The 18,038-nt window shown below is 37.6% G+C and overlaps 1 protein-coding gene across 2 annotated transcripts in view; it reads right to left on the reverse strand.

Moving 5' to 3' along the window:
• Window positions 1-18,038, reverse strand: part of SLC9A9 (solute carrier family 9 member A9) — a 222,766-nt gene that overhangs the window by 62,829 nt on the left and 141,899 nt on the right. For both annotated transcript variants that reach the window (XM_075098872.1, XM_075098873.1), the window contains exon 13: window positions 2,167-2,215. In XM_075098872.1, the coding sequence (XP_074954973.1) occupies window positions 2,167-2,215 (49 nt within the window). The remainder of the gene's footprint in view (window positions 1-2,166; window positions 2,216-18,038) is intronic.

The raw sequence follows: 18,038 nt of genomic DNA on the forward strand, positions 1-18,038 counted from the left end.
TTTTAAACAACAACTTCTTCAGAAGATATTCTGTTCTTATTTCTGGTACAATGCCCCTGAAGCTCCAGTTAACAGCACTGAGAGTTGGCAAGTGGACTTAAGTTCATCTGGGCAAGAGCATTAACTGGCAGTGGGAGATACCTGATACGTTATTTATCTAGGGATATATGCAAGAACAACAACAGCTTTCACTGCGAAGACACACTAATATAGGAAGAAAATGAAAAGTAGGTAAACTAAATTAAAACATCATATTAGAAATAAAAGGAAAGAAAAAAAGACAGCAAGTGGGAAGAAAAGGAACAAGAGAGAGATAAGATGAAAGAGGAAATTAAAAGAAATAACTCGACAGGAATTGAATAACTGTGGTAGGTACTGAGTTAAAGCAAAGAGGGCTACAGAGAATGCAACAGAGGTCTGAATTAGTAAAAGATTGAGATGTGAAGTACAAAAAAATTAGGCAAATAAAAATAGAGTATTATTCCCCGGGGGGGGGGGGGGTGTGGTGGGGGGGTGGGGCGGCGGAATAATCAGAGCAGCAAAACTATCTTCTTAGGTAAAATTTACTACTATAAGGAATGCTGACTTGGACATGATAGGGCATGAAAGGTGTTATGCTTATTTGCACCTTCTGTGTTGTATGGTTGAGTTTTGTCAACAGAGATAGGTGTTAATTCGCAGGGCACTGTTGAGACACTGGATGGATTACTGTTGTTCATAAATATGATTATTTTCATTTTTAATAAAAGAAGGAGAAAATTAGATGCCTGTTGTCTTCTGAAGAAATCAGGTTTTCACAAAACATGCATTCAGTCAATTTTATGCTGCATTCAGCATTCTCTGATATTTGATAATTCATGTGCTGCAAAATAGAAAACTTCTGAAATGATATGTCTTTAAAATCCAATCAAGAATGTATTAAGATTAAGGTTCTGTGTCCTGGCCTTTGCTAGAATTTGGGCAGAGGCATTGCAAGAATTCCTACTAAGATGCTTAGGAGAGTGATAGTAGTGATTAGTGCCCTCAGACTCAGAATAAATCAGATCTTGGCATGGAGCAGTGGAGTGTCATGCTAGCCCTTTTAATAGTGACTGAGTTGTAAAACTAAGGATATGGTCAGATATGAATAATATCTTTTTCCTTTTTTTAAAAAAAAATATATTACGACAGTTAGGCACCTGAATTCCATTCAGTTTCAATGAAGGTTGAGACCCTAAAAGCCTTCAGATATGTGCAAGTGTTTAAATGTTAAGAATACTCAGAGACATAAGGTGTATTAAAATTCTGCCTAATGATATCTTGAATGTGTTTTAAAGTGAACAGAGTATCTTATTTATGCCTTGCCCTAACATATTTTCTACATTTATGTCACTTTGGGTACTTTCAATTTCAGTTCCAGTTGTGCAGTCTGAAAGACTGCATGGGATGGTATTACCTAGAAACAGGAACACAGTATTAGGCATTTTCTCGCTTTTTGCTTTGGCAACTTGTCAACTGCAGCATTGCTTCTCCCTAGTCCTACAGCTGTTCCACTTACCATGCTGAAGCCTGTCATGTCTCTGTGTGCTGACTCTATAGATGTCTACTGTTGTTGCAGGCAGTGCTGCATTTGAGACAATGCCATGTAGGTATGACAAAAAAGGGAGGGTGACATGAACAGCTGCAGTTTCTTAGATAGCCTCCTTTAGTTCAAAGTTTTCAAGTTCACTATGTACTTAGGCTGAAAAATGTTTTCAGAAACCTGGTCTACTAGAATTGACCATTACACATTCTCCTTTTTTATTCCAGGGTATTAAACATTGTTCTGAGGTGTGTCATTTCCATACAAGCAGCATTTGGAAGGTGATAAATATTTGGATTTATCAATACAATATTTCTATTATTTTGTTTATTAGACCTCTCAGGATATCTTTGCATTTATCTATAATTTTCTTCAAAACTCTATAACATTTTTAGTTACAAAATTTTCATGAGTGCATGCATGTTGAAAAATAGATATATTTCCTCTCTTTGTACCCTGTACAATAAAGACACTTTGCAGCTCCTTTTTATTTTCAACCTGCCTATTTTAAACATTTTCATCTATGACGCTATTTTTGACAAACAGGATCTGCCAACAACTGAACAGTTTTTAATTCAGCATGTATGTCTAAAATTCTGACATACCTGGCTTGCAGCTTCTGCTTTCAGATCTTCATCTGGATCTACACCAACTCTGTTAAAAAAAAACCAAAACAACACCAAAGACGTATGGTAATAGTCTGATGTATATTAGAGAGCTTTGAGGGTAGAAATGTTTCTCCTGTGCCACTCATTTTCTACTAGGTGAGAAATATAAAGAAGAGCTGGCAAAACATTAAGATCACTTTTTTTAATCAAGGAAGTTCCTAATAAGTTTTTGGGAAACTTGAGATTCTTTTTAACTGCCACTCATAACACCTCAGATTAGATCTTCACCCTGGCTCTGATCCATATCTAGGGACAGACAATCAAGTCATTAACCTGTGATAGAAATCCGTAATTACTGGCAGAAGAGAGGTGTTGAGGAGGAACTGGAGTTAGAGAGGTATGTGGGGGATAGGACTGCAGGACACTGGTGTTTCTGGACTGTGCTGCATTATGGATAGCTTCTAGCATTTGGAAAGGGCTTTACTTGGTACACAGGGTATAGGGAAGCAAACCCCAGAGGGGAGAGGAGATTGCAGTGGGTGATGTGCAAAGTGATGAGAACCTGGACGGCATTTTACAAGTATGGACAGGAAAAAAATAAAACCATCTGTTAAAAGCAATGTGGTGGAAGAATTGGCATATTTTGAATATGGCTGATACTCAGAACTGAGGAGAAATGCAACTGAGAAATGTTATGAGTTGAATGACAGAGGCTTGTGCTGATGTTCACACCAAGAAAGAAAGGAGAACAGTGAGGGATGATGAATAATGAACCTTCTTATCACTGGAATCTGAAGCCCACAGCTAGGGTGACCAACAAGCCACCAAATGCCTCACAAGCTCCCACATAGTGTCAGGTCCACCAGGCTAGTACAGAATTTACTGATGCAAATAAAATTTACTCTTTCACTATAGGTTCATTTAAGGCCACTTTACTGTTTTTCTGACAGTCTTCCTTCTTGAATATATTTTTGCTTTTGGTAAATAATGCATTAAAATAAATTTAAAAATAGTATTTAATATTACAATTACATACCTCAACATTCTTTCCTGTAAATATTATGCATACACTCTTAGTCAGAGACAATGACAGGAACTATATGCAAAGTAGATGCTTTTTATATGTAAATACTGAATGGAAGAGAAAAAAGACGTTTGTTTCTATCATAGCTCTTCAGCTTCGGCAAATCTGAGTCCTTCAGGCATAAATATTTCTATCTTTTTATTAAAAATAATGATCCTGGTGCTGACTCAACAGGGAGACAGAATGAACAGCTGTTTCTTTTCTTCTTTTAGTCTTTCTTTTTTTTTTTAAGTCACTAGAAAAAGCTTCTGATGGCACTAACCTATTCATTAGTTTGGAGTAAAGCAAGTTAAGTATTTTCCATTTCATTAAAATGGAAACATTTACATGGGAAAAGAAAACGAAACATTACATGGAGGTTTCACCATCTGTCTGACATTGGATTTGTTATTTTCATGTAGAGAACAGTGGAGTCTAGGGCCTTATCTGTGTTCAGCATTGTAAAACTAAGTGTGAGACATCCCTGCACTGCAGAGTGTGCAGCATAACTACAGTGGGTTGTGAAGGCTGAAACAATGGCACAAATGCAGGTGCGATGGTCCCAAACTCATAAAATGGGTCAGAATCAGAAAGAGAATCTCAGTCTCCTAAATACAATCACATGCCCTGTTTATTAGACTACCCTTATTCACTAGATGTGTTCACTGACAATGCTACTTGGCCAATACAGAAATACACCAGCAGTACAATAGTTAAGGGTCTGCACAGTTCTGGTAATAAAAAAATTCAAAGCATTTACGCATGATAGGTGCAGCTGAAAGGCTACAGCGCAAACTTCCACCACTATCTTCTCCTTAATGAGCTTGACTTGACCTCAAGGAATCAGTCTCCTGGGACAGAAGTCATTTAGCCTTTATGCAGTTCTGAACTTACTGGAGTTGAGAAACTGCCAGTTCTGACTGATTGTGTGTGCTGGAGTTGTGATGCGTTTATTATAGAATGAGGTAAGACAACAGAAAACATTTCACCTGGGACTAAAAGAACTGTAATAGCAAATGTGAAAAAGGGTAGGTAATGGGGCCAATATGAACCAGAGTTTCTGGCTGTAATATTGTTTCAGTAACAGAGATATAGCTACTAATGAATCACATTGACAACAGGGATCCACTGGCACAGAAAAAAAATATGAATGTACAGAGTTTTGCAGAACTTGTAGTATGCTTAAGCTTCACTGCATTCTAATCCTTATAGTTACAGAGAGAGCTAGCTGTTTTGCCTGGTTTATTCTGCAGACAACGGATTATTATAATATGGCACATGTGAAGATACTCGCATGAAATCTTAACAGGAGTATTATGTTTAAAGCGAGAAAAAAATAGCAATAAATATCTAATGAAATCACATTTCTGTCTTAGATTTTTCACGTATGAAAAAGAAAAGGCTTCTATGCCACATGAATGCCACAGAGCCACAGCTGATGTTTTCCTTTGGTCTGGTCTCTACTCTCGTTTAAAACACAGGGTCAGATGCCATTGCTGGTTTTCTCATGGAATAGTATCTCGCTACTGAAAATCAGGGTGGATAGTGCAATCTTACCTATTGATTTAAAGTCCCTTGGAAAAAGGACCAGATCATTCTTTGCATTCTATGGGAGAGTTTTTTAAAGTATTAAAATAGCAATATATTTTTGTAATAATTTGAACATCAGCAATTTTATTAAGTATGCACTAAGCAGGCTTGGTTCAGTCAGTTCTGAAATTGAGGCCAATTATTTCATATCCAAACATAGGCTTGCAAGCCTAACATCAGGCACCTAGCATTGAAAATCAGAGTCTGCTGTAATTAACTCTGATATATCTGACATGAACTAGAATGTTACTTTTAAATTGCAAATGTTGAAAAAACAAAGCATAACAAATCACATCAGACAGTGAAGACAACTGAAATTAAGCACAGATATGCACTTCAAGTTTACATCTTTGACTTCCTCAAAAGACCTGCTAGATATAATGCTATTGCCACTAGAATTTGCAAATTAAAATTAATATAAATTACTATGAAGGCCTCTAAGAAATACTTTATTGTTAATATTTGTATAAACGTCATTCCCCTTCTAAGCTTCTCAGTTTTCCATTTTTGTGAGAAGATTTACTGATGGTCAGAAAAACATTTTCTTAGTGTATTTTTCCTTTTTCTTGCTGTCATCTTTGTCTCTCTTCTACTGTTATCTTGTTTTACTTCTTGCAGTCTCCCTTTTCCATCCTTTGTCCCACTTTCCTGGTTGCTCTTTATTCCTTGTTCATTTCTTCTTGTCTCTTCTAAATATTGTATGCTTTTATTTCTGCCTTTCTATTTTTGTATCTCTTTACTCCATACATTAAACATTTAGGATGACTTCTCTTCCATAAAAACAAATGCAATGACTTTTTAATCGGATCTATATTGCAGTGGAGTTTATCTACTCTATGTATTTAGGTAGGCTTTATAACGTCTTAGATTCAAATGCCCTAGATATGAAAGAATTCAAGATCCTGAAAGCTGCTCTGTGTTGTTTTTTTCTTTTGGTGTTTTTTTTTGGGGGGAGGGAAGGGGGTGGGTGTGGGTTTACATTTTTAAATAACACAGAATCCCAGAATCCCAGATTGGAATGGACTTCAGGGATCATCTAGTCCAACCCTTTCCAGGAAGAGCACAGCCCAGCTCCCTGTCCAGCCAAATCTTGAAGGTGTCCAACGTTGCCAAGTCAACCACTTCCCTGGGGAGATTATTCCAATGGGTGACTGTCCTCAGTGTGAAAAATTTTCCTCTCATGTCCAGTCGGAATCTCCCCAAGAGCAACTTGTGTCCGTTCCCCCTTGTCCTCTCCATGTGACTCCGTGTAAAAAGGGAGTCTCCATCTTCTTTGTAGCTACCCCTTACGTACTGGTACATGGTGGTGAAATCCCCTCTGAGCCTCCTTTTCTCAAGGCTGAACAAACCCAGGTCTCCCAGCCTATCCTCATACGGCAGCTTCCCAGTCCTTTGATCATCCTGGTGGCCCTTCTCTGGGCCCCTTCCAGCCTGTCCACATCTTGTTTGTATAGCGGGGACAAGAACCGTACACAGTACTCCAGGGGTGGCCTGACAAGCACTGAGTAGAGCAGGATAATGACTTCTTGATCTCTGCTGGATCAAAACCTGGATTCAGAGATTGAACAATCTTGCTGTTTAAAAATCTGGAAGTAAAGCTTGTGACTTCAGTCAGTCCATAGCAATTAGGCCTAAGCATTGCTAGGAACTGTGCACCAGAGTACAGAAGTACCCTTTACAGTTGATGGTATTTAAATCCCTGTGTGCTATCAAGTGCATAACTTTTTTTAGCAACAGTCAAAATGCATTTGTCACTGAATACAAAGCAGTTGATAAAATCTTTTCTTATGTGGTTTGAAATGAAAGTGGATGGAAAGATAAATCCCAAATTGTCAGGGGGACCAGTAGTAAGAAATACAAAACCAATCTATAGGAACACCAAGTAGTAAAATCACTATTCAGGCATTGCAAACTTCTAATTCCCTCACTTCACATCACCACAAAGTCAACACTGATGGATGAGATCTCTGCTCTTTGCAGTGAAGCCACAGAAAAACATGTAGACTCATGTATTCATGAGGATCTAGGAATGCAGAGCAGAACTTTTTGTGTCTATACTTGCAAGTGTGATTCTCAGCCCTCCCTCACTTTAGGTGCCAGGAAATCTCTAGATAGAGACATTTATCTGAAATCTGAGTTCTAATTACTGAAAGTCTACTTCTGGGCCTGTATAGGCTTTCCATATTTGCAGAATGGAGCCTGGTTCCTGCATCTTGCTTGCCATCCCACCTACTCTGGTTTGCACCTATCATACACTCACACTGATTAGCTGTGCTCCAGATGAAGCAGCAAGGACAGCTTTTATTTGAAAATATGTCTTGAGAGCACGTAGTTGATTCCATCCCCTTTTTATTTAATGCCTGATCAATTCAAGTGTCCTGCAAAGAATGGGGGAGCCTGGTTTCATCAGTCACCTCCAACTGATGTGACTCCACATCACACCTCTCAGAAGTGCCGTATGGCACTTATGCCATATGGCCAGTATTGCCTGTGGATGATATGGTGGTGGCACTATCTACTCTTCTGCTGATGTCCTGTTGCACCAAACATCTTTCAGTTTCAAGCACCAATGAAGCCCCAAGAAACGGTTGTTTATATGTGTATTATTTAATGCAGTTAATGATTTAATGAACAAAACAGGCTTGGGGAAGTTTACAAGAAAAATGTATTCTAATGTGAGTAACAGTCTTCCCTGATCTAAGTATATGATGGTGAATGCGTACCTGATGGAACACGATATTGCAGAGCTGTCAGATAAGGGTCAGAATTAGCCATGCCTCCTCTACTTCCTTTTCTAGACCAGTGGGGAAACAAAGACAATTCTGTTTTGTGTATTTAGCTTGTAAGTTTGCGCCCTTCATTATGTTTACAAAATCTAGCTTAGCAGAGCTATGATTTGGTTTAGAGCCCTAGGAGTGTGGCTGTGAAATAATTAATAACAATATTGGCTTCTCTGCTTGTTAAAGCTTTTACTGGAAGAACTCACCTTTTCAGTGCAATTGCCTCAACCTTCCACTGACTGTCTCACTGTAACTAGAAGAGTCTTTAAGTCTCAGCTTACATTTCAAAGACTGCACATACCAGGAAGGGTTTTTTAAGTGATTTATAACCCAATTTTCAAAGAAGGCTATTAAACAGCATTTGCAACAGGAGTCTTTGAATATTTGTGCATGAATAAATCTGAAGCTTGTAGATATCCATCATCAGCATATTACATTCAGTACAGAATTATTAACTGTAAAGACTAGAAACATGAGCAAAATCCCCAAAAGACTGTATTGTTTCACCATCTCTAATAAATCATTACAATTGAAATTAAAAAACCTTCAGGATAAATAATGATTGCTCAGGCCATTATTCTTGTCCATGTGGCAGTAAGTGTGATGTGTATTCCTAACAAACTGACACCTGAAATCTGCTTTTACTTCTAGATTGCTATATTGCTGCTACATATTGCTATTGCTGTGGACTGATGCTGTCAAAAACATCTGTTTTTTATACTACAATATTTTGATGGACATAAACCCCACAGAGAATTATGGCATGAGTATAGATCTTCAAAGTTCAGCTCAAGCTGATTTTGTTAATAAATTAAAACACTTTAGTTTAAGCTTAAGGCAAGAATAATCACTTGTGTCTCACAGCAGAAAGAACAAATCAGTTTAATTTCATGCTGGGAAGGATTAAAATAAATTATCAGGTAAATGATGCTTCCTAAATGGTTATGACAGCTCTTTGTTACGTGGCTAATGCTTTCTATCTTATATACACAACATACTAAAATAGAATGAAGAGTATGATTTTAAACCTGTAGAATCATGTGGGTAAGAGATAAGTGTGCCATAGTTTGAGTTTTGAACTTGTAATTTCATGAAACTGGTAAGATAACTTTTTGGGAAATGTTACCGCAAAACGTTAGTCCTATGATCAAGGACCGTTTTTGGTGGACATATGGAGAACTAGTTAGTTGTAGTGTTGGCAATTAAATTAATATGATAACTGTATAAATGCCTTCCAAGTAAAGAAGGGCTGCGATGCATGAAGATAATGTATAAATGCAAATAGAAGATAAGGTTGAGAAAGTAACTGTAGTGCTCTATAAGAGATCTACAAGTTATAGACTCTCAACGTGATCTTAAGTATCAAAAAGATTATGAAATTGTGGATAATGTCACTGCATAAAATTTTACCAATCACTTTCCTACAGCTGTGCAGCTGTGTGAAGTAAAATGCTAAAATTTGAAAACAGATGATGGCTTACATCTGCATCGCACACTTATGTGGATAGTAACTAGAACAATGAATTGGATCTTTAGATATCTGGTATCTAATTCTCTGTTCTGTTAATCCTGTTTTATCTTGACTTTGGGGTCGTGGGGAGCTAAAATAGTTTGTTCTTTTTGAAGTAACGAGGTACATCTGCATGGTAGAATGCAATATCAGATGTGTTATAATCACAATAGCATGGCACTCCAGCTCAGGATTCCTGGTTTCAGCTGGGATAGAGTTAATTTTCTTTCTAGTAGCTGGTACAGTGCTGTGTTTTGGATTTAGTATGAGAATAATGTTGATAAGACACGGGTGTTTTAGTTGTTGCCAAATAGTGTTTACACAAGTCAAGGACTGTTCAGCTTCTCATGCTCTGCTGGGTGCGCAAGAAGCCAGGAGTGGAGGGGGAACAGCCAAGACAGCTAATCCCAACTGGCTAAAGGGGTATTCCATACCATGTGATGTCATGCCCAGTATATTAACTGGGGGGAGCAGCGATTGTGGCTCAGGGACTGGTGGCATCGGTCAGTGGGTGGTGAGCGGTTGTGTCACTTGATGACCTCCTCCTCCTGTCAATTTCTCTTCTCTCTCTTGTTGTTTTCCTTTACTTTATATTATTATTATTGTTGTTGTTATTACTATTATTATTTATTACTATTTTATTTAAATTATTAAACTGTTCTTATCTCAACCCATGAGGTTTCTCACTTTTGCCCTTCTGATTCTCTCCCCCATCCCACTGGGGTGTGAGGAGCGAGCGAGTGGCTGGGTGGGGCTCAGTTGCTGGCTGGGGTAAAACCACGACAGTCCTTTTTGGCACCCAACGTGGGACACAAAGGGTTTGAGCTAATAACAGTTGCTGGTCACAGCATTGATTCATCTGTTCTCAACATTAATTTATCTCATCTGCAGTTTTTGTTGTACATGTTAAAGACTTGTGTTGGTTTTTGTAGTTTGCTGTGCTCTGCAGTGATTAGCGACGTTTTGCCTGGAAGGTTTGTTATTAAAACACTGGCCTTGAGCTTTATGTGGCATTTGGGTTTTGTACTGAAACCATTGCTATACTTTGGGTACCACCTCATGGAGACAATTAGCAATTTTATCTCTTCCTCTGAGAGGTTTTTTATGGAGGAAATACAGAATGGTACCTTCACTACCCTCTTCTATTGTGTTTCCTCCTTCGTTACAATAACTTTTCAGTATCTTGAACATCCTTGGGTTGTTAAGATGCACCTATTGGTATTTTTTGGAATATTTTTTTGGTTTTGTCTAAGATTAATAAGCAATTTAAGGATATCATCCAGAGATCTGCCCAAAGGGTTGATAGTTATGGGTGGCAGAGTATGTGGGAGAATAAGCATCGTTTAACTTCTGTGTAATTTTTGGAAATCGTAATCTGTAGTAGTATCAGTGCATGTAAATAGAATTGGAATAAAATCAGCTTGAAGGTTGGCAGCAACCAAAATAACGTGAGCTTCTGTGTGGTGACAATGTAAGAACTGGGACTTGTTTTCAGATTTCAGGAAAGATCATTGTAGTAGATATTCAGTCTAGAATAAGAGATGTTTGTTATATTGTTCATTACATTATGACACGTAGGCTTGTTACACCAAAGATTCCCAAATCTGGCTGGATTGGAAATTCAAGTTGTGTGTTCATGTCCACAGACACAGTAATTGCATGAATTACAGTGAATGCCATGTCAAAATTGAAAAATAGCAGCTACTGACTCTGCCAAACCCACTCTGCACGCTTCCTTTGCCCTAATGGCACACTACGTATAGCTAACTAAGCAGACCTCACTCGCAGCACATTGCTGCAAGTCAGTTCAGGCCTTTTTCGTATTCAGGCAGTGGGTTGCATGTGATTCCCTTTTTAAGGCTTGATTCTGAAAAATGTAAGGTAAGGCTATTTTACATTCATATGTGTATATGTACATGTGTGCAGTCTTTAGGATCCCAAAGTCACAGTTGCTTCCTGCCTCTGAAACTAAGTGAGTGCATGAAAAATTTGATTTCTGTGCTTTCTTTAGAACTGTTTTCTTGGACTTCAAAAAAGTTGCCCAATTAAATATCTTCAAGGTATGGCCCACAGACACTAAGGAAAGCCATGGACCCTTGGCAGCAATGTTAATCAGTCTCTTGGAGAACATCAACTGATCAGCACTATTTTGCTTTTTTTCTGTACTGATCTCTCTTCTGTGAAACTTGCCCTCACTTTACTTCCCTCCTCCCTTCATTTTTGGTTTTCCTATTTAGATATACTTATAGTCATATGTTGTTCCTGTGCCTTTCATTGCACTGTGGTATGTGATCCCTCTATCACCTTCTACTTTGCTGTTTATAGCTCTACTTTGCCAAGTAACAATTGATTTGTATTTTTTATTTTTCTGTTCCTGCTTTATGGAACACCCTTTCATAAAATGGTATTTTTAGTAGTCCAAATTTAGATTAATAAACTTTCTGTTTTAAAGTATGTGGAAAACTCTACCACTCTTCCCTCTTTTTTTATATCTTTTTCTGGAAAGCATGTGTCTCAGATGCAGTTTTTTTTCCAAGGAACCTGGCAATGTTCAGATCCCTCTGGCACTTCTGCAAAGCTTTGTTCTGTTCCCTGTTCCTTAGTAAGGACTGCACTGCATGTCATGTGCTTTTGTGTCAGCTGTTCCCCTCCCCCTGCCCCAAAAGAGCCATTTTCCCTCATCCTTCCTTCTTCTGAAATGCCCCCCATGGTGTTTGTGTAGACTCTGAATTGTCATGTGTGGGGAAGTTTCCACAAGGTGCTCAGCATGGGCCTAACTGCACCTGTTCAAGCCAATGTCACTGGTGTCATTGACTTCAAAAGGAGCAAAGCTAGACGAGCACCGAGTGTTTCAAAAGAGCCTTTCCTTAATATTTTTGCCATCTCTCAGCATTCCTGAGCTATAACAGGAATGTGGCAGTCATTTTAGTTTTCCACTTATCATTGTACTAGCATCAGTCATCCAACATATGTGTCATTAACAGATTGACTGGTGAATGGCGCTTCCTGGTATTGCTGTCATTTGCTGTTTTCTCAGTGAAAGAAATAGATAGTTTCATGCAGCTCATTTATGTATAAAACTGAGATCTATAGAACAAGGTGAGCATTTTGCTGCCTGCTTTTCAAGCATTCTGTCTGTAAGCTCCCTCTTATTTTGAAGAGCAAGAAGAGCAGAGAGAAAGTCTAAAACAGTGTCATAAGGCTATATGGCCATAGTCAGTTAATAATCACCGCACTTCTCAGTTACACTCTTTACTTTTTGAACAGGTATGTGATTACTTCTAGGCAACCAGACATAGATTTAATGGCTAAGGATGGGGAAAGCTTGAAAAGACTGTAATCCTCCTAAATTTTTGTTTTTAATCTCAGCTACAGAAACACTCAGCAAATCTAAAATTTGGGATAACTCCATTGCTACCAGAAGCCTTCTAAAATGAAACTCTCATGCTAACAGTAAAATATTTACTATTAAAACATTACAAATTTATTAAAAATTGGGTTTGTTCTAAATTGGAAATAAGCTGTTCAGACCTAATTGAGATACAGGCACCTCTGAAGAAAAATGTGGTTACAAGGTCACGTCGCTCAGGAATATCATATTGCAATTAGAGAAACTGAAAAATAACAACACATGAAAAATAATGTAACTTGGATAATTTTCTAAAACAGCAAGAGAAGTTTAGACATGAGGAATGTGCATGATAGTAGTTGGGATACACAGTGCAATTATCGCTTTCTGAGAAGGCTGCATTTTGCTATTTGGTTTTCACCCGAGTTTTATGTCTCAGATGAGAGGTGGGACTCCTAGAATAAGAGGACCCCTTGATGTCATGGTGTAGCATTGTCTTAGGAGAAAGGATGGGATTTGGTACATCTTTTGGCAGTAATGAAGTTATTTCTTTTGAGTGTCAACTCAGTAAATCCCAATGAAGTTGAGCTTTTGAAATATTACTGGATCACAGCACAGAGTGGCAAGGCTGTCTTGAGGTGACTGTGGTGCCTCCCATCCAAACCCTTTACCCTGTAACTGTTTTGGAAAAAATAAATAAATAAAAAGTAGGTTTTGATTTCCCTCACTTTAAGCCAAATGATCTTGTATTTTGAATAGCACCTATTGGAACTGATATCAGCACACATGTGTTAAGGACAAGTGATCATGCAGAGAGAAGGAGCTACTGGTGATGGTAGGTGCTTTTTTGCTTTAACTTAGATTTGGAAAATGGAGAGGTATAAACACATAAATGCACATCTATCATTCTTTCAATAAGTGGCAGTACACAAAACACAATGTTGATCAGCCTCTAAGTATTATTATCATATCTCTCCCCATGCTGTGACAAAGTCTATAGTTGAAATGCTCTGTACACAGTTCTGAAACTGTATTAATAACTACCGCCTCAAACATTATCTAAAATTAAAATGCATTTTCAGTTAATGCAAAAAGACAGAAACACCACTGCATTACAAGAAGTATCGTTTTTGCACATAGCAAATGTCCTAACTGCTACTTTTATGAACTCTATGGAGATGAATACAGCTTCCCCCCCCCCCCCCCCCCCCAAAAAAAAAAAAAAAAAAAAAAAAGTCAGGAATTAGGCCATTTTGTTGGCATCTTACTTGGACTACTAATGAGCTTTGCTGGCCAGGAAAAATGAGAACTGATTTTACAAAAGATCTGTATGAGGGAAAGAAACTGCACTCAGATGTATTTTGACAATTTCCTACAGATGGGGCTAGTTAATTCTTGGCTCAGAAGTAGCAGTTCCCTCCAGTGAATTATGTCAATGATTTTTAGAGCAGTAAAATGTTTGTTCTCTGAATCACTTTAGGTGTCTGTTCCTTTATTTTCCTTTAACACAAACAACACAGCTTTGGAAAGGAGCCCAGGCCATTGTAGACACATTACATTATTGCTAATGTGATTAACCCAAAGTAAAACATTAAATGCTCCTGAGGCATTAGTCTAAATAATGAGACGACCAACTCTAAGTTCTCTGAGCTCACAGCACGGGGGAAAATGTGTCACACGCTTCATCTTTCGCATCGACATTTGAAATTTGTCGCATAAAGCTGGTACTGGGAGCAGTTCTGTGCACACCCATTGTAAGTGAAGAGTAATGCTGGTCAAGCTAAACATATGGTACAACCAAAACATGCTGAGTAAACTCTACTGGCTTTGCTGCTGAGAAGTGGTGACAAGGTACTTTGCATGAAAGCTGTCACTGATCTTTCCATTTAGGCTGCTCTTTTCACAAGCGGTTTGTAAATAGCTGCTTTGCTTAAGTTCATATTTAGTTCCTGGGTTGAAATATATTCACGTAAATTCTGTCTGAAATGCTCAGAGCAGCAGGGAATGGTAATAAGAACTTGCATGGATTGATTGACTCAAGGCTGTATAAAACAGATATATGGTTATTGGAGAATATATTTTCAAAGATATGCTGTACAATTGTACAATACAAATTTATTAGAGGGTAAATCAAAATGGCATTTCTGAATTCTTGAAATGGTCTTAACCATGCAGCACAGTGGCCTTTAGGGCTGAGGTCACTACATTCATAAGCAGATATATTGCAGCTGGTAAACTGAGTAAGCATTGGTAGGATTTTTTCATGTTTCCTCATCTAGAAGTAAATTTTGTAGGACAAAGAATGTTCAGTTAGCTGTAACTTTGTCATATAAATATAGAAAAAAAACTGTTATGAAATTAAAAAATGCTTTTATGTTATTTTTATTTTAGTTATCTATTTTCAGATTGGCTGCATACTCATTAAATTTTGCCAACTCTGGGCATTCACCTTCTTTTTACATTTGGAATTACAGACCAAGCTTTAAAAAGGAAGAACCTGTGGAAAAGTGTCAGACTGATTAAAAAGTTATGTACTAAAATGGAAGAATTTTGCCTAAATTTTCATTGTCTGATGTCTGCAGTGTCTACAATTATTACAAATGGCAGAGAAACACCTCTGCACATTTGTGTCAAAACACTCTTTAAAGCCACTTTAAATACAGGAGGATAAACAGTGGTGTCATTTGTGCAGACAATGTTCTAAAACACTGCTTAATGGAAAATTTAACTTTTCTTTTCTTTTACAACACTTTGCTTCTGCACAACAAAGAATGAAAAAAAGACAGCCATTTTATTTAATTTCGTTACTCTACCATTAAAAATAAATCTCCATAGATTTTATGCTCCCAGTACAGTAAATACCAATTAAAGTGTAACAGTCTTCTTGACAGAGAATGACTATATGGAAGTGCTGGAAAAGTATGCTTCCCTTCATCATCTCCTTCCATGTTGTTTTTAATTTATGAATTGTTTTATTCCACTGTAATCTTGGTCTCATTATTGCACTGTTTAGTTTAGACAGTGTAGATTTCTACTGACTTTGAATTCGCTTTTGCAATAAAACCCTTCCTTCAGAAACTTGGCCATCTTTACTGATTTCAGGCAATACACTTAGGTTTCATGTGGCTGTTTTAAATAACATTTAGGCCATTCATATAAAAACTTATTGTTTCCAAAATAGATACTGATCTGTAGTCACACTGTTTACAATGCTAGACAATGCAAAAACTGTTATTGATATAAATAGGCATGCTCACAGACTCTCCAACTCTTTGTACTACAGAGGTTCCAGAGCAAAAGAATATTTTCTAGTGCAGTTAGCAAATTTGGACCAGATGTCATCCACGATAGTGTAAGTTCTGCTAATCACACAGTGATCATGGAGCAGTATATAGCTTTGATAGAATCTTATTCAGTTTTTTTTTTTTCTTGTACTTAGGAGAGTTTTACTTGTAAAAGAGCCGCAAGAAATGTAGGTACTTTTACCTTAGTTGCTGTATTTATCCAGAATTGTAGGAACTGTCCTTATTTCACAGTATGCAAAATCCTTTTCTAGAGTTCAGAAAGTACAATAAATGCAAATGCTAGGCTTTTTTTTCTTTTCTTTTCCTCGTGAATTCAGTAGTTTCAGATTTTTAAATATGCATGACTTGGTAATAAATTTGGAAAGAATAAGAGCTTAAGTGAAATGTAAGTGATCCAGAAGCCCAAGTCTGGTGCCCTAACATAGGTGAAATGCAACATATATACTTATATTTGCATTATGTCATGTTGTATTCAGAAGAATGTGGGAAATATCAGGCACTTATTCTGCATTTGCAATTACTTATTCTGGGAAAGCAAAGTTTTCGAATGTCAGTGCTAGCTTTTTCCTTTTGTGTCAGCAACTCAGCTGTGGCTACAAACCTCTTGATTCTGCTAATTCTATCCATCTGAAGTGAAAAATTTCCTAATTTTCTCTTTTTATTTTTTGGTAATGAACTGAACTGAATTGGCATTTGTGTCTGGTTTGCAGGGGGGTCTCTCCTAAACATGCGGTGTTTTGAGATTTTTATGCTGCCTGTAGTGGTCCTTGCAAGCTTTTTATGCGCACCCAGGAGGAGGGTTAGTCACCCCCTTGTTGAATAGTACTTATTAACTGTGATACTGTAGTCAAGGTTGATAAAACACTTTCATTTTAATTAATTAAAACCCTTATCTTTTTACGAGAGCGTTTGGAGGCACTCTACAAAGCTTCTAGGTTTTGGGATTTTGTTTCTGTGTGGTTTTTTTTTTTTTTAAATTTTTGTCGTCTTTTCCTTATAACCATATCTAGCCTGAGTATTAAGCCTGAAGCACCCAGTTGAAGTTGGCTGCCATTTAAAATGAGTGCAGGGGAAAAGGAGTCCTGGGAGATGAGATAGGGAGTATGCTATAAAGATTCATAGTTTTATTTCTGCTCTTGTGTTGCTTTGCAGTGTGTTGGAAGGTGTTTGCTGCGTTATGGTTAAGAAAGGGACTCCACTTCGTTCCCATTGTGTTTTTGCCTTTTCGTAACAATAAGAATAAACTACTGTATGTAGCAACTATGAGCCAACATCTGAATTCAGGCAGTGATGACAATGAAAGCAATAGCTTGCATGAGGTAATGAAGAGGCAAAGTGAGAAAGTAAAGTGAGAAATTGCCTCAATCAGGAATCCCCAAAGCATATTATACTTCTGCCTACAGGCCAAGAAAATAAATGAATGTTATTATGACAGCCTGCACCAGCTGAGGATCTGTCCCCATTTATCCATTGCCACTCAGCTTCCCTGGGGCTCTAAGTAATTCTCTGTGGCTAGGGACTTCAGGCGTATGTGATAGTTCTGTTGGTGTATTCATAAATATGGGATACTTTGACACTGGCTTCAGGTTCTAACCTTACCGAACAGAGCAAGAAAACTTGATAGCTGAAAGGCAAGTCTAATGCTTACAATTCCACGTGCCCCACACCCTAATGAATCAGTAAATACTGTGAGACAGTACTTCTTCAATATAAAGGATTTGCCTTGTGTTTGAAGCATAACATCGGGATCCAGAGAGAGTACATATACAAGAGTTGAGTTGTAAACCACAAAAGCGGTGTTAATGTTTTAAAAGCCTTATAAAATGTAACTTTTCCTGTTGTCAAGAGAGAACACTTATTGACAAAATGATCAATAAATTAGGCTTTTTAAAAAGGATTTTGTGTAGGTTTTTGTTACGATGATTGCTGACAGTCTGTTTAGCTTGGTACAACTCAGTGTGGTAGAAAATACCCCAGGGAACTTGCTATCTAGAAGAAAAAACGGGGAAACCAAGAGACACTGTGAAACTCAGAAAAGATTAATTAATTTTAAATTTTAAATGTATCACTGCTCCTTTCTGAGACATGCATCTTCTTTCTCTTGTAGTGCAAGTTGAAGTATATGTAATAAATTGGATTGAAAGCTGTGACATTTGCTTAATCTAAATTGGAGAACTTGTCACTTGTTTATAATTCAGATTTTCAATGTAAGTGATAGCAAAATGGCACTCAGCCATTATGACTTATATTTCAAGGTGATAGGGCAATACAA

Source organism: Phalacrocorax aristotelis, chromosome 7 (genome assembly GCF_949628215.1).
Source record: "Phalacrocorax aristotelis chromosome 7, bGulAri2.1, whole genome shotgun sequence".
Taxonomy (NCBI): Eukaryota; Metazoa; Chordata; class Aves; order Suliformes; family Phalacrocoracidae; genus Phalacrocorax; species Phalacrocorax aristotelis.